The sequence below is a fragment of the Schistocerca nitens genome, chromosome 7, assembly GCF_023898315.1.
Source record: "Schistocerca nitens isolate TAMUIC-IGC-003100 chromosome 7, iqSchNite1.1, whole genome shotgun sequence".
In the NCBI taxonomy this organism is placed as follows: domain Eukaryota; kingdom Metazoa; phylum Arthropoda; class Insecta; order Orthoptera; family Acrididae; genus Schistocerca; species Schistocerca nitens.
The window spans coordinates 420167661-420191822 of NC_064620.1; the positions used below are offsets into that span (position 1 = coordinate 420167661).

The 24162-nt window shown below is 39.0% G+C and overlaps 1 protein-coding gene across 4 annotated transcripts in view; it reads left to right on the forward strand.

Moving 5' to 3' along the window:
- LOC126194822 (uncharacterized) overlaps window positions 1–18149 on the forward strand; it is a 155583-nt gene extending 137434 nt beyond the window's left edge. For all 4 annotated transcript variants that reach the window (XM_049933149.1, XM_049933152.1, XM_049933148.1 and 1 more), the window contains exon 2: window positions 17659–18149. In XM_049933149.1, coding sequence (XP_049789106.1) covers window positions 17659–18141 — 483 coding nt within the window. In that variant the 3' untranslated portion in view covers window positions 18142–18149. The remainder of the gene's footprint in view (window positions 1–17658) is intronic.
- The last annotated feature ends 6013 nt before the right edge of the window (window positions 18150–24162 follow it).

Here is a 24162-nt window from a genome sequence, read left to right on the forward strand (position 1 = left end):
AATAACTTCGATTTGCAGTATGGTTTTGGAACATATACTGTATTCGAACATTATGAAATACCTCGAAGAAAACCATTTATTGACACATAGTCAGCACTGTTTCAGAAAATATCGTTCTTGTGAAACACAACTAGCTCTTTATACAACATGAAGTAATGAGTGCTATCGACAGGGGATGTCAAATTGATTCCATATTTTTAGATTTCCAGAAGGCTTTCGACACCGTTCCTCACAAGCGTCTTCTATCCAAACTGCGTGCCTACGGAGTATCGCCTCAGTTGTGCGACTGGATTCGTGATTTCCTGTCAGAAAGGTCACAGTTCGTAGTAATAGACGGAAGGTCATAGAGTAAAACAGAAGTAATATCCGGCGTTCCCCAAGGAAGTGTTATAGGCCCTCTATTATTGGCTCTGAGCACTATGGAACTTAACATCTATGGTCATCAGTCCCCTAGAACTTAGAACTACTTAAACCTAACTAACATAAGGACAGTACACAACACCCAGTCAACACGAGGCAGGGAAAATCCCTGACCCCGCTGGGAATCGAACCCGGGCGTGGGAAGCGAGAACGCTACCGCACGACCACGAGCTGCGGACGCCCTCTATTGTTGCTGATCTATATTAAGTACATAGGAGACAATCTGAGTAGCCGTCTTAGATTGTTTGCAGATGGTGCTGTCATTTACCGTCTTGTAAAGTCATCAGATGATCAAAACGGCTTGCAAAATGATTCAGATAAGATATCTGTATGGTGCGAAAAGTGGCAACTGACCCTGAATAAGGTAAAGTGTGAAGTTATGCACATGAGTACTATAAGAAATCAGCTAAATTTCGATTACGCGATAAGTCACACAAATCTGAAGGCTGTAAATTCAACTAAATACTTAGGGATTACAATTACAAATAACCTAAATTGGAAGGATCACATAGATAATATTGTGGATAGAGCAAACCAAAGACTGCGATTCATTGGCAGAACACTTAGAAGGTGCAACAGGTCTACTAAAGAGACTGATTACACCACGCTTATCCGCCCTATTCTGGAGTATTGCTGTGCGGTGTGGGATCTACATCGGATGGGGCTGACATATGACATCGAAAAAGTACAAAGAAGGGCAGCTCGTTTTGTATTATCGCGAAATAGGGGAGTTAGTGTCACAGACATGATACGTGAATTGGAGTGGCAATCATGAAAACAAGGGCGTTTTTCGTTGCAACGGGAGCTTCTCGTGAAATTTGAATCAACAGTTTTCTCCTCCGATTGCGAAAACATTCTTTGGCACCCACCTACATAGGGAGAAATGATCATCGCGATAAAATAAGAGAAATCAGGGCTCGCACAGAAAAATGTAAGTGCTCGTTTTTCCCGCGTGCCGTTAGAGAGTGGAACGTAGAGAGACGGCTTGAAGATGGTACATTGAACCCTTTGCCAGGCACTTTATTGTGAATAACAGAGTAATCACGTAGATGTAGACGTAGATTAGGTGTCTTAAAAAAAAAGCATAAAATAGTTGACAAGATCGTCGCGTTTTGTGCAGATAACTGTAACAGCAATTTTGGTCGGTACAATAGGGCTGGGACAAAACAACGCTTATTCCAAATTGAACAGTGTGCACAAAATGCACCTTCAAGACATTGTTTGTGTAGCCCACGTGACACACAACGGTGTACAAACAGGGGCAGACATTCTTCCTATCAATATAGAAAGTGTAGTAAATACAATATTTCAGTATGTATATTGTGTGTGTAAAAGAATTTTGTTGGTATTGAATACAAGCAGGTTCTCGGTAGTGTTAATACTAGATGGTTGACATTGCTGCCGCCAGTTACAGACTTACTGATACGTCTGAAGTCTTATTTCATGTTTCAGGCTAGATGTCCTACATCGATAAGACAGTTGTTTGAAAACCCATTGTCATTCTTTCACAAAAAACAACTGAAAATCTTATGAAATTCAATCCAAAAGTTGGAAAGAATCATAGAATCAGCTACTGAATCGGCTGAGGAATCAAAACTAGAATTGCTTAAATAAAAAATGAATAACAGCAAATGTAATTAGTTTCAAACTTAACGTATTTTTTCAGTGGTAATTAATTTAGAAAATGAAGGTGTTTTTGCTCAAATGAAAAAAGAAAATATTACAAATTTATTTTATGACTCTTTGGTAAGCTATTTAGAAAAGTGGGTTTCCCCATATAAGCATCTGAAATCATGTTGGACAACACTCAAAATTTCTTTATCCTGGAATGGGTTTAAAACGTCTAAAAATTTTAAGACAGTACATTCAGGTAAGTGAAGGTGAATTATTTGATGAGTTAGGACTTGTGAACATAACTGTTTCTAGAAAAGTTGAAGAATGGGAAAAAATAATGTGGGTGCTGATAAGAGACGAAGTAATGTACTCTGCATGCTTAAAAATGCAGACATTTCATGTATAAATAGGGAGATACTTGTGGGTATTGCTCTTGTTGTACAAAACACAAATTCTGTTGTGGGAAGAGTCTTTTCAATTGTTAAATCACTCTGGAATGATGAAAAAATTCATTTTACCACCAAAACTATTGAAGAAATTGTAATTGGTGAGTAACATTTTCAGTACAGTAACTGTTAGGAATTTTACAATCTGTTATCAAGCAATCCAAAACTCTTGGAAGATACAAAGTCTTCTGATAAGTACAAAGTTAATAGTGATATTCTCGATTCAGAAGCCGCAAGTTCATGTTCATTAGGTACTTTACATCAACAATAATGTTTTCTTTATATTTTAAATTCAGGCAGAATACTTGGAACAACTTTATGTATTAGAAAATGATTCAGTGTCATGACATATATATTTGTAAGTGTCGTACATTATTAAAATAAATGTCTTTTGCAAATTGAGGGAGGTGGGGAGAGAAAGGAAGGGAAGGGGAGGGATTAATGATATCAGTGTGTCAGGACTTCGTGAGTCATCAGTGGTAATGAGTGAAAATGTATGCCAGACCATGATTTGAATCCGAGACCTCCTGCTTATTAGACAGTTGTGTTAACCACTGAGCCACCCGGAGACAGTGTTTATAGCAAGTGTGTGGACTATCTCGGCATGTCTCCCAGCCATCCTACATTCACACATATCTGCAGTCCCTGTCCGTGCCCTCCATATGGCTGCTTAGAGATTCCTGCAAGATGTCAGACAAAATTGTGCATCTCCACTGAATGTGGTGGATCCATTGCCCATCGAGGCGAATCAGTTATGTGAATGTGTGGTATCTGTTCTTTCAGACATGTCTGAAAAAAAAAAAAAAAAGAACAGATACCATGGACATGTCCGAAAGAATAGATACCATGCATTCATATGAAAAATAAATGTATATTTACATGTATAAACGTTAGTTTTCAGTTGTCTCATTAAAGCAATGCTGACATACATGAAGTATATTTTCTATGTAATTAGTATCCCAGTTTTTTCTTTCTATTTTTCAGGAATATCCTGTTTTTTTACGTATAAAATCTTGTCACCTAGTCACATCATGCACTAGAATCTTTAGCGAAGTAACTACCAAAGCTTCCTTATGGTTGACAACTACACTGAAGCTGCATAAGTAATTATGAGCATCATTAAATAGACCTCTTCCATCGGCAGATGCAAGTTTTCAGTAATCCAGAAGCTCTGGACAAATTCGCAGCCGATCTGCTCTGCCCGTCAACTGACTATATCAGTTTCATGCCAAATGAACAGCTGTTTCACAGTCTCTTTACATTATTCACTTCAAAACAATAATAACTTTCATGAAACAGTGCATAGAAAATACAATTGACATGCATTTAGGATACACAGAAAAATCTTCTATAGTGGTGCACAGCATCAAAGAAGCATTTTGAAAACTCCGAAGTGCGGTGTCACATAAGAGTATTCTTGGAATTGATCATCAAGGAAGCAACAGAAACGAAAGTGCATTAAGATCTAGTTAACCTGGAAAGCAGTTTACAACTCAATGCCACCTGATATGAACTGACTGCAAAAATCCAATCGGACCGTGCCATGGTGAGAGCTCTAGCAACTTACAGAGCCGAATGATGTCCACAAGACTTGAAGCAGTGCCACCCCCAGCAAACACCCCTCACCCTCACCCGCCACCACAACACCATCACCTGGGGACTACATTTCAGATTGCATGTTATTGGTCTTGACAGCACTCCAGTGAATACCATCCAGACAACAGGAACATATAAACTGATGAGTCAAAAACATTATGACCACTTACACAGTCACACAGTAGCATGTCGGCCCACTTTTTGGAAGCGATACAGCAAAAATTTGCGTTACCTGAATTTGACTAGTCCTTAGTAGTTTTCAGGAGGTTTGTGGCACCAGACATATAAGTAAAGGTCACACAATTCCCTTAAATTATGGCTCATTGATTTTTGGGGATAGAGCTGGTGCCCCAAAGCACTCCAGATGTGCTCCATTGGGTTCAAATCAGGCGATTTCATAACCAGGACATTGATGTGAGTTCACTGTCATGCCACGCAAACCACTATAGCGCTGTTCTGGCTCTGTGATATGGGCTTTAAACTTTGAAAAAGCATAGTTAATTCAGCAAAAATATCTCCCCACCTACTAACATAGTATACCAACAGGAACTAACATAGGGGGTAGAAGGTGTATGTTCTCAGTTTTGTATATTGATGAAAACTTAAACTGGAAATACCATGTAGCAGATCTGCTAAAATGTTTAGATCACTTAATTTTGTCATAAGAATGATTGCCAACTTTGGGAATACAGAAGTCGGCTAACATGTTTTGCATATTTTCATTCATTGATGTCTTACAACATAATATTCTGGGGTAACTCCCTGCTTAGGAAAATGTATTCATTGCAGAAAAGAAAGTAATTAGAATTACAGTATGTCTGGAATTCACACATGTATATGATATCAGATCGATTCTGTATTTCTGGATTTCCGGAAGGCTTTTGACACTGCAGGCCTACCACACAAGAGGCTTGCAGTGAAATTGTGTGCTTATGGAATATCGTCTCAGTTATGTGACTTGATTTGTGATTTCATTTCATAGATGTCACAGTTCGTAGTAATTGATGGAATGTCATCCAGTAAAACAGAAATGACTTCTGGCATTCTCCAAGGTAGTGTTATAGGCCCTTTGCTGTTCCTTAACTATATAAATGATTTGGGAGACAATCTGAGCAGCTATCTTAGGTTGTTTGCAGATGATGCTGTCATTTATTGACTAATAAAGTCATCAGAAGATCAAAACAAATTGCAAAGCCATTTAGAAAATATATCTGAATGGTGTGAAAACTGGTAGTTGAAACTAAATAATGAAAAGTGTGAGGTCATCCACATGAGTGCTAAAAGGAATCCGTTAAACTTCGGTTACACGATAAATCAGTCAAATCTAAAGGCCGTAAATTCAACTAAATATTTACGAATTACAATTACGAACAACTTAAATTGGAAGGAACACATAGAAAATGTTGTGGAGAAGGCTAACCAAAGACTGCGTTTTATTGGCAGGACACTTAGATAATGTAACAGACCTACTAAGGAGACAGCAGTACCTATCACATTTCACCAGCAAGATTCAACAGCAGCAGAAGAAGCAGCATCCACCTTATCTCCTCAGTCACCAGATGCCACAACAGTGCCTCCACACACCATAACAGCAGTTCCATCAATTCCTGTAGTAGCAGCCTCATCTACAATATCATCACAAGGAGGGAAGAGTAGGCATACAACAGTAGATGTGCTACCACTCCAAGTGAACAATTTTTTAGTAAAAGGCAACAAGAGGCAGAAATCCAAAAGATAAGCCCTGAAAAACGTTTGAAAACCAATCACCATAGTGTTCAGTGTGTAAGCAATAAGAGCATGGATCTTAAAATATGTTACCTTAACGTTCAGGGACTGAAAGATAAAGAACTTATCATAAATGAGTTTGGTCTTGATAACCAGTTTGATATTTTTTGTCTGAGTGAACACTGGGCTAATGAGAATGAACTTGCAGTTGCCAAATTTCACAATTTTAGTATAGTAAATAGCTACTGTAGGAAAGAGCACATTAGAGGTGGTGTGGCAATTTATTCCAACCAGTCACTCAATTGCACAATAACCAAAGTAGACCTAAATTCCTTGTGTGATGAACAGCACTTTGAAGTTACAGGTATAATCATTAATAGTCATAAGCTAATAGTTGTATCCATGTACAGATCACCAAAGGGAAGCATTAACATATTTTTAGAAAAAATGGACATGCTATTGAGTGAATTAAGTGATATTAAATGGCTACACTATGATATTGCAATAGGAGGTGATTTTAATGCTGATTTTGATGTTACTAAATGTAAGGGTAGTGCTGCAGATCTGGAAAACTTACTAAGACAATACAATTTACATCATGTTAATAACAGGCCTACAAGAAACAAAGCATGTTTAGATAACATCTTTGTAAACTTCAAGACCACTGAAAACACATGCGAAGTTGTAGTGTTCCCATTCTCTGACCATGACTCCGTATCTCTAAATTATGCAAGTAAAATTCCCCCCAATAGGAGCAATGCAAACAGACCTGTCCCAACAGTTGTGATTACCAGACCCATAACTGAGGATAAAATTAACACATTTCGTAATTCCCTTGCTGACAGAGACCGGTTTGGCCATTGTAGTGTCGATGGACATTACACATCAAGTAATGACCTGCCAGCCAAAATAATATTTGATAGATTTTTTAATGCATTCTTGACCCTATTTAAGCATAGTATTCCCATAAAGAAAATCAAAATAATGGACAGCAGCCACAAATCCAGATCTCAAAACAGACAAAATATATGGTACACTAAACAGCTGACAGGTCTAAAGAAACAAGTTTTGTTACTGTACAACATATACAATAGTATGAAGTCTGACTGTGCCAAATCAGCCTATGTGGAATTCAGGAATGAATACAAAAAAGCCATCCTGCAAGCCAAAAAAACCTACAATCCCAACAGCATACATAATTCCACCAATAAATGCAAAACCGCTTGGAAAGTAATTAACAGTGCTGCCAGAGATACTAAAAAAGACAAAATTAATATCCCACCACAAACACTCAATGAGTTTTTTATTAATTCAGTGAAAGAAATAGGAGACGCAATTATCAAACCAGACATTAGTCCATCAGAGTTACTCTCCCAAAATTGGGGTAGACAGTCACTAAATACAAGCATGGTAACCTTCTCCGAAGTATCGCCTAGATATGTACAAGGGGTCATAAAACAACTGAAATCATCTGATAGCTGAGATATATATTGCATATCATGCAACCTGCTAAAAAAAGTGTGTGACTGCATTCTCTACCCTTTAACCCATTGCATAAACAAGTGCTTACTTGAGGGATATTTTCCTGATGAGTTAAAACTGTCTAGGATTGTCCCAGTATACAAAAAGGGAGATAAAGACTCTCCATCTAGTTACAGGCCTATTTCAATAGCACCCGTATTCTCCAAGGTAATAGAATGCATCATGTACCAACAATTATCAACTCACTTTGAGACTATAGGAATAATTAATGCTACACAATACGGGTTTAGGAAGAATCTGTTGACCATTGATGCAATCAACACGGTAGTCAGTTACATCCTCAAAGTTTTTGAGAACAAAGGCTTTGCTCAGGTCTCATTCTGTGACCTAAGCAAGGCCTTCGACTGTGTTGAGCACATGCCACTACTAGAGAAACTAGAATTCTACGGCATCAAAGAAAACAGTCTCAGAATATTAAAAGCTTATCTCAACAACCGTAAACAGATAGTTTGTGTTGGTAAGGAAATGTCAAACATAGAAAATGTTAAAGTAGGTGTGCCTCAGGGATCTGTACTGGGGCCCTTCCTGTTTCTGATAATGATCAATGACCTCCCCTCGTTTATTAGATCCACCACTGTATTGTATGCAGATGATACGACTTTTCTTCATAGCAGTAACAATCTCAATGATCTTAAAACCTGTGCTGAAAACACACTCACTCATGCAGCATATTGGTTCAGAGCAAATGGTTTCCTGCTAAATGAAAATAAAACTCAGCAGATAATCTTCACTCTAAGAGACAAGCCACTATCTGATGACCCTAGTTCTGTTAAATTCCTGGGAATTTATTTAGACGAAAAGTTATCATGGGGCCAACATGTAAACTATATTAGTAGTAAGCTATCTAGAGTAATTTATTTATTAAGACAACTCAGAAATTGTGTACCTGAAACATACATCAGATCATCTTATTTTGCATTTTTGCAAAGTATAATATCCTATGGCATTATCTTGTGGGGTAACTGTAGTCATATACATGACATCCTATTATTGCAGAAGAAAGCCATTAGGGTAATTACAAATTCTTCACATAAGGCTCACTGCAAACCCTTATTTGCTAAACAAAAAATTATGACTGTAATAAACCGCTATATATACAATGTCTTAGTCTTTACGAAGAAGAACCTACAAGATGTGAAACGTAGAGAAAATGTACATTGTTACAACACAAGAAGCATCAAACACATATACACGCCTTACCACAGACTATCAAAATCAATAAATAGCTATGAAGTCACAGGGCACAAACTATTTAATAAGCTGCCACATGCCATATAGGATCTTCCTGAACATACATTCAAAGAAAGACTGCATGAATGGTTTATTGCCTACCCGTTCTATGATGTCAATGAATTCTTCAACTGTAAAATGCAGTAATCGAACAGATGACCCACTGTACATTTATTGTAATATAAGCTAAAATATTTCAGTAGTCAATACCTTATCACACTGTATTATAAATTGTAACTTCATTTGACGTTGTCAATTGCTGTAATGGCCTAAAGCAATAAAATCTTTATTATTATTATTATTATTATTATTATTATTACTGCCTACACTATGCTTGTCCATCCTCTTTTAGAATACTGCTGTGCGGTGTGGGATCCTTACCAGATAGGACTGACGGAGTACGTGGAAAAAGTTCAAAGAAAGGCAGCACGTTTTGTAATGTTGAGAAATATGGGAGAGAGTGTCACTGAAATAATAGAGAATTTGAGCTGGACATCATTAAAAGAAAGGCGTTTTTCATTGCGACGGAATCTTCTCACAAAATTCCAGTCATCAACTTTCTCCTCCGAATGTGAAAATATTTTGTTGACACTGACCTAAATAGGGAGAAACGATCACCACAATAAAATAAGGGAAATTAGAGCTTGTACGGAAAGGTATAGGTGTTCGTTCTTTCTGCACGCTATATGAGATTGTAATGATAGAGAATTGTGAAGATGGTTTGATGAACCCTCTGCGAGGCACTTAAATGTGATTGGTAGAGGAACCATGTAGATGTAGATTTAGATATGTTGCATGAATATCTTTAAGCAGCAGGGAATATCAACCACAGCAACACCATGTATGTATCCATTTACGAAATTTGCTGTCAACAATTCTTCTAAGTTTGAGAGTAACAGAGGTGGCCACACGTACAGCACTAGAAGGAAAAATTATCTGAAAATGAAATTTTCACTTTGCAATGGAGCGTGCACTGGTGTGAAATGTCCTAACAGATAAAAACTGTGTGCTGGACCAAGACTCGAATTCAGGGCCTTTGCCATTCACAGAGAAGTACTCTACTGGCAGAGCTACCCAAACACAACTCACAACCCACCCTCACAGCTTTTCTTTCACCAGTATCTCATATCCTACCTTCCAAACTTCACAGAAGATCTCCTCATTTCATTCTGGAAACATCTCCTCAGGCTGTGGCCAAGCCATGTCTCTACAATATTCTTTCTTACAGGTGTGCTAATGCTGCAAGTTTAGCAGGAGAGCTTCTGTGAAGTTTGTAAGGTAGGAGATGAGGTACTGGCACAAATAAAGCTCTGAGGACGGGTTTCAAGTCATGCTTGGGTAGCTCAGCTGGGAGAGCACTTGCCAGCGAAAGGCAGCAAAGATCCTGAGTTTGAGTCTCAGTCTGCGACAGAGTTTTAATCTGCCAGAAAGTTTCAAGAATGATCTGCATTACCCTTTAAAAATCTAACTTTGGTACAGAAAGAGGTGAAATATGCAGCTATAAAACTCTTTGATAATTTATGCGTGGAAATAAAATGTCTGACGGATAGAAGTGTTTTCAAAAGTAGATTAAAGATGTATCTTCTTAACAACTCCTTTTGTACCATAGAATAATTCTTGAGTACGGATAGTTAGTCATTAAAAAAACCTGTATTTCATGTCACGTGTGACTGGTCTTCACAGCACTAAAATACTAGTAAACATAGCCATGTAAATATTATTTTTATATATATTTTTAAGTTGTAAATAAATGTTGTATGTTTATTCTGTTGATACTTCTCACATTATAATGTTTATCCAGGATGGAATGTAACCTTGTGAAAAGGAAATTTGCTACTTACCATATAGCGGAGATGCTGAGTCATAGATAGGCACAACAAAAAGGCTGTCACAAATAAAGCTTTCAGCCAGTAAGACCTTCATCAAAAATTAATCTCTCTCCCTCTCTCTCTCTCTCTCTCTCTCTCTCTCTCTCTCTCTCTCTCTCTCTCTCACACACACACACACACACACACACACACACACACACACACACACACACACACACGACTGCAGTCTCAGGCAACTGAAACCACATGCAATGTATAATTGTGAGAGTCTTTTTGTTGCGCCTATCTACGACTCAGCATCTCCATTGTATGGTGAGTAGCAACTTTCCTTTCAAATATTTGTAATTTTCAGTCATTTATAGATAATGTTTGCATTTATTTTGTGGATTTTTGTTAATATTTACATTTATTTCTGATTTTTTTGCCAAATATGAACCATTTCTGTACACGTCAACCAATCAGTGAAAATACTGTATGGTTACTAGTCAATGTACAGAGTCAATAGCAGTGTAACAGTAGGTTAGGAAAAGCTGGAGGGAAGTCCGTGTGTGTTATGGAGGCAAAAGTGCACCAGTGAAGAAGGTGGAAGGCACATGGAGAGTGCACCAACTGAGACAAAATGTCAGTCAGTAGCCACAATAGTGAACACATCTTGTATTGTATACGAGGATAAAATCTACACAACTACATGAAATTATTGCCTCTGGTAATTCCCAGTTACAATGGTAGAAATCTGAAATATTTAAAAAATGCTCCATGGTATTTGCTAATCACAGGTAGAACCACATGCGAGCCTTGCAAGTGCTGAGGCAGAAACCACGTAACATTTGACAATATCAACACAGCACTTTGCATCATCACCACCAGGCAATGTAGTTTTTTCCTTACTGTTGTAAACCAATTGGGCCAGTATTTACTGTGTGTTCTCTGACCTGGGGCAAATTATGGCCAAACACTTGGAAACAGGAATCTCAGAAAGTACAAACATGGTCAGCTGTTTTCATGCTACTGTTGTGAGCATCTGTGGAAAGAGGCTGAAGGACAATCAACTCAAACATAAGAGACAATGCATTGGACATCCATGCCTCACTGCAGAACATGACAGTGAAAGACTTGCCCACTCCGTAAAGCATGATAGGTAGTGACCTATGGCAGATGTGATGACAGAGTACAGTGCTGGTGCAGGTAGAGGTATTCGGAGCACACCATTAGGGCTCCACAACAGATAACCACTGTGTGTTCCCATGTTCACTCAACAACATTGTAAATTACAACTGCAGTGGCAATGGGATCATTGAGATTGCCCCATGGATCAATGGAAATATCACCTGGTCAGATGAATGGTGTTTCTTGTTAGAACAGGTTGGTAGTCACCTCTGGATGTGCTGTCATCCAGGCTTTTGGCTGCCTGAAACATGCATCACGCCATGTTTGGTGGTGGCGGTATTACACTATGATGGACGTTCATCTTATCTTCTGTGGGATGTGTGATATTAATTGAAGGTACCATAACAGCTGTGGACTACATGAACACTATTGCGAGTCACCTGTGTTCCTTCATCCTTGATGTCTTCGCAAAGGCATGCCATCTTCCAGGAAAATAACAGTTTGTTAGTTCCCTGTTCCATAGATCAAATTCATGATAAACATTACAGCCACAACAAAAAGACTGTCACAAATAATGCTTTCGGCCAGTAAGGCCATCATCAAAAATAGGCAACACGCACACACACACACACACACACACACACACACACACACACACACGCAACTCACACACACATGACTGCAGTCTCAGGCAACTGAAGCCACACACTAACTGTCCATCATGGTCCAACAGTCAATTTGCCACAGAACAGGCAAGATTCCTTCAATAAATTTACATTAAAAGTGCCACAAATTTATAATCCCAGCTTTCTTTCTGACAGACAGCACAATAAAACATTAAGATTTTTCATGAAAATTTCCCAGGTACCCAGTGAAGATCTGTGTACTATAGTACCAAGTATTACCTTTCCCAGTATTAACAAAAACAGTTTTCTGTATCCAGATTATTTTTGTGTTTATATTCTGTTTTTTTGTGAATGCGACAATGCCTATGTTATCCACATTGGATCTGCATGAATATGCAGCTAAGTTATAATCATTTACATTAAGATTTTCTATCCCTGTGGTTGTATGGTATTCAGACAGACAAGTAATGTCAATTTCTTTCCCACTAGTAAGATCTTCAGATGAATTAACATGCCATTTACTTTGTTCCCTCACTATCCCCCAAAATTCTGATGATTTCACCTTTCTCTCTGTTCATATAAGATGAAGTGCAAATCTCTGTAATTTAATTTCCTGTAGTACTTCTTTCCGAGTATGGTGTAAAGGTAGTGTCTTAGCTAATCTTAGCTAACTTTGATAACCACAGGGATTTGCTTTGTATACTTGTGGACCTTATTTTTTTTTGCTAATACAATTGACAACTGGTTCTTCTGACACTATATATAATCCTTCTGAGACACATCTGTAATTTGAAAATACCATTCCTTAAGTTGATTTTCCCCAAAAGAGGACTTCATAAAATGTCGATGATTAGGAATATGCAGAATAAGTTTAATTTTTAAATTGTTACAGCAGTAATCTTGTGTATTGCAATTGTACCTGAACTAAGGTGCTTCGTATTCTAGGCCATGGGTTTTCCAGTTAAGGTTCTGGTCTATACGTAGTCCTAAAAACTAAACACTTTTTACTGATTGCGTTTCATTGTTTGAAAATCTATTTTTATAGCTTGTGGAGTTCTGTGAATGGTATTTTCTGAGTGTTGTCAAAATGAAATGATGATCCATTTGCTTTGAACTGCCTGTTGATGTTTCTGATATATCACTAGTTACCTTTTCATTATGGGAACTTGTGCTACATTTCAAATCTGTACATGTGTCATCTGAAAAAGGACAAAATTGGCATCTTCTGAAACTGCATTAGGGTAATAATTTATGGATATTAGACACAACAGAGAACTCAGAACACAGCTTTATGGTACACCCTTTCTGATTGCTTCAAATTGTGTCATTTTGTGACTTGGAACTGACACACTTTGTTTTTGCCATTCAGGCAAGGAAAAATCCATAAATCTGCTGTGTCCACTGCTTGATAATATTTTAACATTTGCAGGTGGATATCATGATTCATACAATTTTTTTTTTTAATTTGTGGCTAGGGCCTTCTGTCGGGTAGACCGTTCGCCTGGTGCAGGTCTTTCGAGTTGACACTACTTCGGCAACCTGCGTGTCGGTGGGGCTGAGATGATGATGATTAGGACAACACAACACCCAGTCCATGAGCGGAGAAAATCTCCGACCCAGCCGGGAATCAAACCCGGGCCCTTAGAATTGACAGTCTGTCATGCTGACCACTCAGCTACTGGGGGCGGACATTCATACAATAAAAGCCATGGCAAAAAATGTTCCCAATTTATGATTTATTTATTCCAGTATATAATCCATCAAAGTAAATATAGCTTGTTCAGCTGTCAGTCCTTTTTGAAATCCAAATGTTTCATGCTAAGTATGTTTTCCTATGCCAGTTATATATAAAATCTATTGTACATCATAATCTCAATAATGGTTGAAAATACTGGCACTAATGATATGGGTTAGCAATTCTTCACAAATGTTTTGACTCCTTTTTTGTGAAGTGACATGACGGTGGCATTTGTAAACTATGGAAGGTATCACTGTTACCCTACATACATAACTCAAATATTGCTAAATTTGGCTCAGCAATATTTCATTATTTTACTACAGATATCATCATAACCACTACAAAATTTATTTTTAATAGATCTGATTACACTGTAAACTTATTTTAGAAATGAATTTGAATGTAATCATTTACTTGTTGTGCTAGGTTTTGTTTAGGAACTGTTGGCTGTTTACTAAGGTAGTGTTCAAACCTAAATTTTCTGTTGCTGACAGAAAAAAAATTATTGAAAGTTTCTGCAGTTTTTTGGCTATCTTTCAGCAGTTCATTGTTTATGAGAGTTGCCCAGAAAGTAATGCACTGCATTTTTTTTCTCCAACAATTCTTTATTGAACATAATGAGAAATACACACACAAAAGAATGGAGTTTCATCTACACACCCTATTTTTCCACATAATCTCCATCCCATTCTGTGGCTTTCCTCCAGTGCGAAACAAGGGCGTATATGGCCTGTCAGTACCCATCCATGCCCTGGTGGCAGAGCCAGTGCTTCACTGTGTGCATCACCTCCTCATCATCCTCAAAATGTCTTCCACGAATGACATCCCTTAATGGCCCAAACAAGTGGAAATCTGTGGGGGCTATGTCAGGGTGTAGGGTGGATGGGGTAACAGTGTCCAACCTTGTTTGGGGTGTGTTTAGCAGTCCTCAGACTTGTGTGGGTTGAGCATTATCGTGTTGCAGCAAAACATCTCCTGGGTGGCTGTGGTGCCAAAGTCGCTGGAAGTGCATCTTGAGTTTTGTTAATGTGTTGACATCTGCTTCTGAATTAATGGTACTGCCTCTTGGTATCACATGAATAAGGATCACACCTTCACAGTCCCAGAACACAGTGATCATGACCTTACTGGTAGAAGCAGTTGCTTTGAATTTTTTCTTCTGTGGCTATTGGGAAAAGCGCCAGTTTTGTTTCGGCTCAAAATGGTAAAACCAGGTTTCATCACCTGTCACAGCCTGGACAAGAAGGCCTCCCCATCAGCTTCAAAAAGTTGCATCAAATCAAGACAAATGTTTTTTCTGTGTGTTTTGTGATCCACCATTAGACGCTGCAGGACCCATCTTGCACACACTTCTGAGTATCCAAGAGTGCGGATAATTATATACACACTTTCTTTGCTGATTGATAGACGCAGTGCCAACTGCCAAGTCATAGTGCGTCTATCCTTGTGAATGACAACATCAGCTTGCTGCAACGTGTCAGGTGTGACAGCCGTGGGTGATCTTCCCGTCCGCTGCAAATAGTGGAGCTCTGCTGAACGGCCTTTTGATGATCTCACCCTCCATGCCCAGCGACTAACTGTACTTCTGTCAACAGGCTCCATAGACTTTGCACAAGAATTTGTGAATGTTTGCACTGTTTCTTTCTCTGCAGTGAGAAATTCAATGATGAAACGTTGCTTGTAATGTACATCACTTACAGATGGCGTTTTGAAATTGTCCTGGAGCTATGCTATACTTTGGAAGTGATGGAAATTTGGCATGCTCACTCAGGAGGCTTCAGATAATACATTTGTAGTGTTTCACATTCATAGCATTGTTTTTGGTTATAAAATGTGGTGCATTACTTTCTGGGCAACTCCGTACATTTAACGTAATTTCTTCATTTTCTTGATTGTTTTTTTGTGTCTAATTTTTACTGTGTTCCAAATATATCATTGCAGAAGGAGCTTGTTTTTGTTGAAAGTACCTACATTTTCATCCTCTGTTTTGACTTTCTCTAAAATTATACAATGCAGTTTGTAAAGTGTTTCAGTCCTGAAAGCCAGATACAGTCTTCTCTAATTTTGCACGATACTATGATTCCAATGTTAACCCAGGATTTAGGGGTATTTGATCTGCTTCCACAAGTAATTTATTGGACAAACAGTGTTCAAAGCATCCCATGACTATTTTACAGAATACATTGTATTTTGCATTAATGCCAGGCTATTGCGCATATATCCCCAGTCTGTATTTTGCAAATTCTTCTTGAATCCCGAAATTCCTCTTTCATTTCTTACCATTGTACTACTACAGTTATTTTTATTTACGTCTTGCATCCTGATATGAAACACCAGAAGTGGACTATCATGGTCTGAGAATGGGAATTACACTGTGAGTCGGGAATTACACTGTGAGTCTGCAGTCTAACTCTCCATTTTCCTAGCATCTGAAGATGTCTTGCACAACTAGAAACAAGGTGAAAGGCTGCTTTGCCCATAAATTGTTGAAAGTGATTTGGAAGGGGAGCAGGGGGGGGGGGGGGGGGAGACCATGAATTCAGAATTCAAAATGCCTGTGAGATACCTAAGGTAGAGTAACTTAGCAGTTAGGTAATTGGTTACTTGCATTGTCCATGGATAGTAAGTGAATGTGATATGGAATGAGTCAGTTTGATAATTATACTCCATCATGGTGCAAAGTATGACAATATGCTGACCATTTACATGATTTTCTGTTCTTACACACATATAGTGCTTTGTGCTTCACTATTTTTAGTCCCCCTCCATGTCCGCACACACACACACACACACACACACACACACACACACACAGAGAGAGAGAGAAAGAGAGAGAGGAACACTTCTTTCCTCAATGATGTGTTACCCACCTGAATATGATGTCATTCATTGTAAGTGAATGGTAATAGGCAACATAAGTCAATTTTTTGACATTTACATCTCCAAAATCCGATATTACCTGTGACGCAAAAGTAGTAGAACTTAGACGTTGAAGAAGATCTGTAACATGTGTCTTCCAGTTCAGCTTCTTATCAATGTAAACATATAATAGTTGAGAATATTTTATTTCATTTTTTGGTTTACCCACACACATTATTTCTAATAATGTAGGCAGGCCTTGTGCAGAAGTGAATTGCATGTATTGTGTTTTGACTGAATCCAGTGACAGACCATTTGCAGAGAAACAGTTATTAATTTTCAAGAAAATATTATTTATATATGACGGTAGTATCTGTTCCCTAAAGAACAGTTACCGTAGATGACCATGCAGCTTTGCTAGAAATGAAATGATAATTAAATGGACACCCTAGCTGCAAACAGGCATTGATGTACTTCACTGGGGACATGTTGAAAATGTGTGCCCCAACCAGGACTCGAACCCGGGATCTCCTGCTTACTTTTTTTGTGTTGAAGTTTCTCCATTAGGCTTGATTGTAACACTTGATTTGTCAACAGAGAGAACTATTTCTGCTTCTTGTACAGATGACAGAAGGTCATGTATAACAGGAACAGGAGGGGACTCTGTGGTACATCTTTAGTGTGAAAATGATGTCTTATTGTGTACATACCCTGAGTTTCTTAAAGCAACACAAGGCATACTTGTAGTTAGACTGGATGAAAAACAGTTGCCAACAAGATCTCTGATGCCATAATATTTGAGCTTCTCTTGGAGAATACCGTGAACTGCACAATCAAGGTCTTTTGACATGCCACAGAAAATATCGTTAGACAATGTGCAAACAGAACATGTCAAAACTGAAATACTCTTTTTTTATTTTTTGCAGGTCATTGATGAAGGCGAAACTGATCACAGCAACGCTGATGTGGTGAATGAACTTTGTACGCCTTCTGTGTCCTTTGTCACTTCTGTGGCGAAACCAGAACCAAGAATGAAGAAAATTAAATTGGATCCCATTGCTCGACAGAAAGATCCATTACACATAACCCACTCATTTTCGGAGAGGTCTAGCAGCAAATCAGAGCAAGAAATCCCAACAATTGTTAAAGTGTGGTGTGAAAAACTATTAACTCTGGACCCTCAGCAGAGGATATTTGCTGAAAAAGCAATTAATGATGTGCTTTTTGAGGCTTCCCTTGGTACGCTGCATAGACATTCAGTGACAATAAACAGCAGCCCTTTGCTGAGTAGTCCTTCAGCTTCATCACCAAGAAAAACATTCTGTGCTTCATGTTCCGCCTCATTGACAGTAGGAACTAAAGAGTCCTCTCAAAAGGCTAAGGATACTGAAAAAGACAGTACATCTTAAATTTCCAAAGATAATCTGTATTCAACATTGTAATTAGTTTTCTATACTTTTCTGTATCATATTGAAGAAAAATAAAAAAGATGTACAGATTAATATTTAAATGTATACACTGACCTACTGGTTTGTCTTTCTGTTACATAATAAGATATAACTCAAAATTTTCACATTAAAATATAGTGCAAGATGGACGCCTTACCTTCTAGTAATCTTTCAGTATACACTTAAGTGACAGAAGTTATGGGATAGTAATATGGAGCGCCGGCCGAAGTGGCCGTGCGGTTAAAGGCGCTGCAGTCTGGAACCGCAAGACCGCTACGGTCGCAGGTTCGAATCCTGCCTCGGGCATGGATGTTTGTGATGTCCTTAGGTTAGTTAGGTTTAACTAGTTCTAAGTTCTAGGGGACTAATGACCTCAGCAGTTGAGTCCCATAGTGCTCAGAGCCATTTGAACCATAGTAATATGGATACATACAGTTGGCAATAATATCTAACATACAAGGTATAAAAGAGCAGTGCATTGGCGAAGCTGTTTGTACTCAAGTGATTCATGTGAAAAGGTTTCCAACATGGTTATGGCCACACCACGGGAATTGTCAGACTTTGAACCTGGAGTGGTAGTTGGAGGTACATGCATGGAACGTTCCATTTCGAAAAATGTTATGGAATTCAATATTTGAGATCCACAGTCTCAAGAGTGTGCTGAGAATACCACATTTCAGACACTACCTCTCACCATGGGCAATGCAGTTCACTTAATGACCGGAAGCAGCAGCATTTTCTTAGAGTTTTCAGTGCTAACAGAAAAGCAACACTGCAAGAAATAACTGTAGAAATCAATGTGGGATGTACGACGAATGTACCCACTTGGACAGTGCAGTGAAATTTGGCATTAAAGGGCTATGGCAGCAGACAACCACTGTGAGTGCCTTTGCTAAATGCGTGACATCACCTGTAGCGTCTCTCCTGGGCTTGTGACCATATCGGTTGGACCCTAGATAACTGCAAAACTGTGATCTGGTCAGATGAGTCCTGATTTCAGTTGGTAAGAGCTGATGGTAGAGTTTGAGTGTGGTGCAGACCTCCTGAAGCCATGGACCCAGTTTTCAACAAGGCACTGTGCAAACTGGTGGTGGCTCCATAATGGTGAAGACTGTGTTTATATGGGTCACTGACTGGAAATGGTTATGTTCACCTACATAGAGACCAATGGCAGACATTTGTGGACTTCATGTTTCAAAACAATATGGAATTTTTATGGATGACCATGTGCCCTGTCACCGGGCCACAATTGTTTATGATTGGTTTGAAGAACATTTTGGACAATTCGAATGAATGATTTGGCACCCAGATCAGCTGACATAAATCTTATCAAACATTTATGGGACATAATCAAGAGGCAATTAGTGCACAACATCCTGCACCTGCAACACGTTCACAATTATGGATGGCTATAGAGTCAGCATGGCTCAATATTTCTGCAGACGACTTCAAATGACTTGTTGAGTCCATGCCATGTCCAGTTGTTGCACTTTTCCAGGCAAAAGGAGGTCCGACATGATATTAGGAGGTATTTCATGACTTTTTTCACTTCAGTATGCATTAGTAAAAATTTTACTGCTGCGGGAGGGTGGGGGAAGGTATCTCCTCTGCAGAGTGAAAATCTCATTCTGGAAACATCCCCCAGGCTGTGGCTAAGCCATGTCTCCACAGTATCCTTTCTTTCAGGAGTGCTAGTTCTGCAAGGTTCGCAGGAGAGCTTCTGTAAAGTTTGGAAGGTAGGAGACGAGATACTGGCAGAAGTAAAGCTGTGAGGACCAGGCGTGAGTCGTGCATTGGTAGCTCAGATGGTAGAGCACTTGCCCGCGAAAGGCAAAGGTCCCGAGTTCGAGTCTCGGTCGGGCACACAGTTTTAATCTGCCAGGAAGTTTCATATCAGCGCACACTCCGCTGCAGAGTGAAAATCTCATTCTGGGTAGAGGACTACTTAGACCAAAGCACCTAAAAAAGTCCATATAAATACATGCTTGTTGTGAACTTCAGTCTGAAGATTGGTTTGAAGCAGCTGTCCATATTAGTCTACCCTGTGCAACTCTCTACATCTCTGCATAGTTGTTGCAACCTACATCCTCTTGAATGTGCTTATTATAGTCAGTCTTGGTTCCATTCACCATCTTACCCCTCACACTTTATTCAGTTACCAAATTAACTATTCCTTGATGGCTCAGCACTTGTCATATCGACCAACCCCGTCTTTTAGTCAGATTGTGCCATAAATTTATTTTCCCTTAAATTCATGTTCAGTTATCTGGATTGTCCGTTGGCATTCTGTTGTCACACCACATTTCAAAAGCTTGTATTCTCTTTTTGCTTGCACTATTAATCATCCATGTATCACTTCTGTACAATGCTATACTCCAGATATCTGCTTTCAAAAAAGACTTTGTAATAGAGATGGGCAAAACTGTTCTTTTCAGAGATTGGATCAGAACTGTTCACTCCCTGAAATGAATTAGCTGTTTTTCATGACTCACCACTCATTTACAAAAGAAAATAAATGAAAGGCACATTGCCCTTTAAACTTGGTTTATTCCAGTACTATACCTGTATTTTGATCTTATTTAATCCTATTTTGAAGTAACATAGATAATGAGTAAGAATTTTGTATTGTTTATTGAAATTTCCACGATATGACAAAGTTTTTGATTATTGATTTATTTTGCACTAGCGTGGTTTTTTGGGTGATCGGAAAATGTTGTAACTTGAGATTTACATTAACAATATATTTGGCTATAATGTATTAAAATTTCATTAACCTCATACAAATACATCGCAAGCCATATATTTTTCCTTTCGAAGACGCCTAAAATCGCAAAATCCGTACCAGAATAAGAAAAAAAAATATAAATTTGACTGTAAAACGAAAGTGCTGCATATAGCCTTACGCAGAATAAAACAAGGAAAATATTGGTGTATCACATTTTGCGATACGTTTATCGGTTCGCTCGTAATTAAAGCGTAAATTCGAGTGTCCATAATAAAAATCCTATAGTAAGAGTAGTCATCAGGAACCTAATCTAATCAGTTTAAACAAATAAAAATAAAATAAAAACAATTGATGTATACATAACATAATAATGTAATATACATAGCGGTATTACTACGAAGAACAATATCCAGTGGGGACAAACTCCGATGCAGAGGCGCTGAGTCGAGCAGGTCGAGCCGCGAGCTGTATTACTGCGTGAGCTGAGACCGCAGAGACCAGAGTGACACCAGAGTCGCTTTGCTCGACGCTCTGGCTAGAGTCGAGACGGTGGGGTGAGCGTTGAGCGGGCGAGTTCCGAGGGTGGGGGGAGCTCACCCGCTCCGAGACAAATCGTCCGCTCCCTTGCGAGCAGGTTTTTGCAAGTAGTTCCTATGTTATCCGCTAGGTGGCTCTCTGTCCTGTTGCTGGCATCAACTGCCCAGAGGGCAGGACGTGCGACTGAAACGATCGCCGACAGAGTGCGATGCGAAGTTAAGCTGCGCCAGACACTGCACAGTGCACACGGCAGACGACGCACAGAGACGGCCCGGCATATGTGAAACACAAAATCCAATGGGGCACTGCACAATGCAGGCAGCCAAGGTAGAAGCAGGGCAGAGGCCGGCGCTGGCTGTGTTGTGTGGCGTGCACTGTGCTCTGACCAGCAGAGGCGCTGCTGATATGCTCCGTCTCTCTCTCTCTCTCTCTCTCTCTCTGGGAAACGTTTGGAGCTACCGTTCTTTTTTTCTGAATCACTGATTGTTCACTCCTTTGAAAGATTGAACTCTATGAATTAGTTCAAGAGCGGATCCCCCATCTCTACTTTGTAACACTTAAATTTTTATTATATCTTAAAGTTTCTCTTTTTCAGAAAGATTTTTCCTGCTATTGCATTTCTGCATTTTATATTCTATTGACTTGTGCTCCCCACAAAGCAGAATTCCTCTACCAATTCAAGTATCTCATTTCTTAATTCCCTCAGAATCATCTCATTTATTTTGACTACACTACATTACCCATACTTTACATTTTTTTATGTTCATCTCATAGCCTCTTTTCTACTCACTAACCATTCTGTTCAACTGACCTCCCAAGTGCTTTTCCATCTCTGATGAATGTACGTCATTGGCAAACATTAAAGTTTTTTTTAAGTAATCGAGTCAGAAACCTAAGACACATGTTCAGAATGTCCTCCACTTGTTTTTATATCCACATAGCCTACATTTTAGACTTAGAGAAAGCATTTGACAATGTTGACTGGAAAACTCTCTTTCAAATTCTGAAGGTGGCAGGGGTCAAATACAGGGAGCAAAAGGCTATTTACAATTTGTACAGAAACTAGATGGCAGTTATAAGAGTCGAGGGGCATGAAAGAGAAGCAGTGGTTGGGAAGGGAGTGAGACAGGTTTGTAACCTATCCTCGATGTTATTCAATCTGTATATTGAGCACGCAGTAAAGGAAACAAAAGAAAAATTCGGAGTAGGAATTAAAATCCATGGAGAAGAAATTAAACCTTTGAGGTTTGCCGATGACATTGTAATTCTGTCAGAAACAACAAAGGACCTGGAAGAGCAGCTGAACGGAATGGACAGTGTTTTGAAAGGAGGATATAAGATGAACATCAACAAAAGCAAAACGAGGATAATGGAATGTAGTCGAATTAAATCAGGTGATGCTGAGGGAATTAGATTAGGAAATGAGACGCTTAAAGTAGTAAATGAGTTTTGCTATTTGGGGAGCAAAGTAACTGATGATGGTCGAAGTAGAGAGGATATAAAATGTAGATTGGCAATGGCAAGGAAAGTGTTTATGAAGAAGAGAAATTTGTTAACATTGAGTATAGATTTAAGTGTCAGGAAGCCGTTTCTGAAAGTATTTGTATGGAGTGTAGCCATGTATGGAAGTGAAACGTGGACAATAAATAGTTTAGACAAGAAGAGAATAGAAGCTTTCGAAATGTGGTGCTACAGAAGGATGCTGAAGATTAGATGGCTAGATCACATAACTAATGAGGAGGTATTGAATTGAATTGGGGAGAAGAGAGATTTGTGGCACATCTTGACTAGAAGAAGGGATCAGTTGGTAGGACATATTCTGAGGCATAAATGGATCATCAATGTACTATTGGAGGGCAGCACAGAGGGTAAAAATCGCAGAGGGAGACCAAGAGATGAATACACTAAACAGATTCAGAAGGATGTAGGTTGCAGTAGGTACTTGGAGGTGAAGAAGCTTGCACAGGATAGAGTAGCATGGAGAGCTGCATCAAACCAGTCTCTGGACTGAGGACCACAACAACAACAGCAGCCCACATTTTTAAGGTCATGAGTTATTGCAATCTATGAGACACCTCTAGATGGTGTTGAATGATTTTGCAGACTTCCATGACACACTCAGTTATTACAAATTCTATTACAAATTTGTACCGCATCAACACACACAGTGACAGAAAAGAAAATCGCAACCCCAAGGAGGAGTTGTTTGCATAAGTGAAAGTTGGTAGGTGTGTTTCTACATCTGAAAGATGATGTCTATTAAAATTTTGCACCAGTCACACAAGAACTGTGGTAGAAGTTGTTTTAAAAACATGCTGTAACAGTCACTAGCATTAGTTATCATTGAGATTGGACTGGTGAGTCAATGTTGATCAGGAATGCTTGTAAGGCAACAAAGACACTATTATCAATACCTCACTGAGTTTGAATGAGATCATGTACTAGGGCTACAAGAAGCTGGATGATCCTTCTGTAGTACCGCAGAAAGACCTGACAGGATATAGCCACTGCACAGGATTGCCTGCTGTGGTGGTCACAATAATGTACAGAAGACTGGGCTCCCAACAGCCACATGTTGTGACAGAGAGGGAAGACCGTCACGTTTGGTGTATGCTCTGGTGCATCGTACTGCATCTGCAGCAGCAATTTGAACAGCCGTTGGCACCCCAGTGACACAATGAACTGTTACAAATTGGTTAATTCAATAACACCTATCCAGA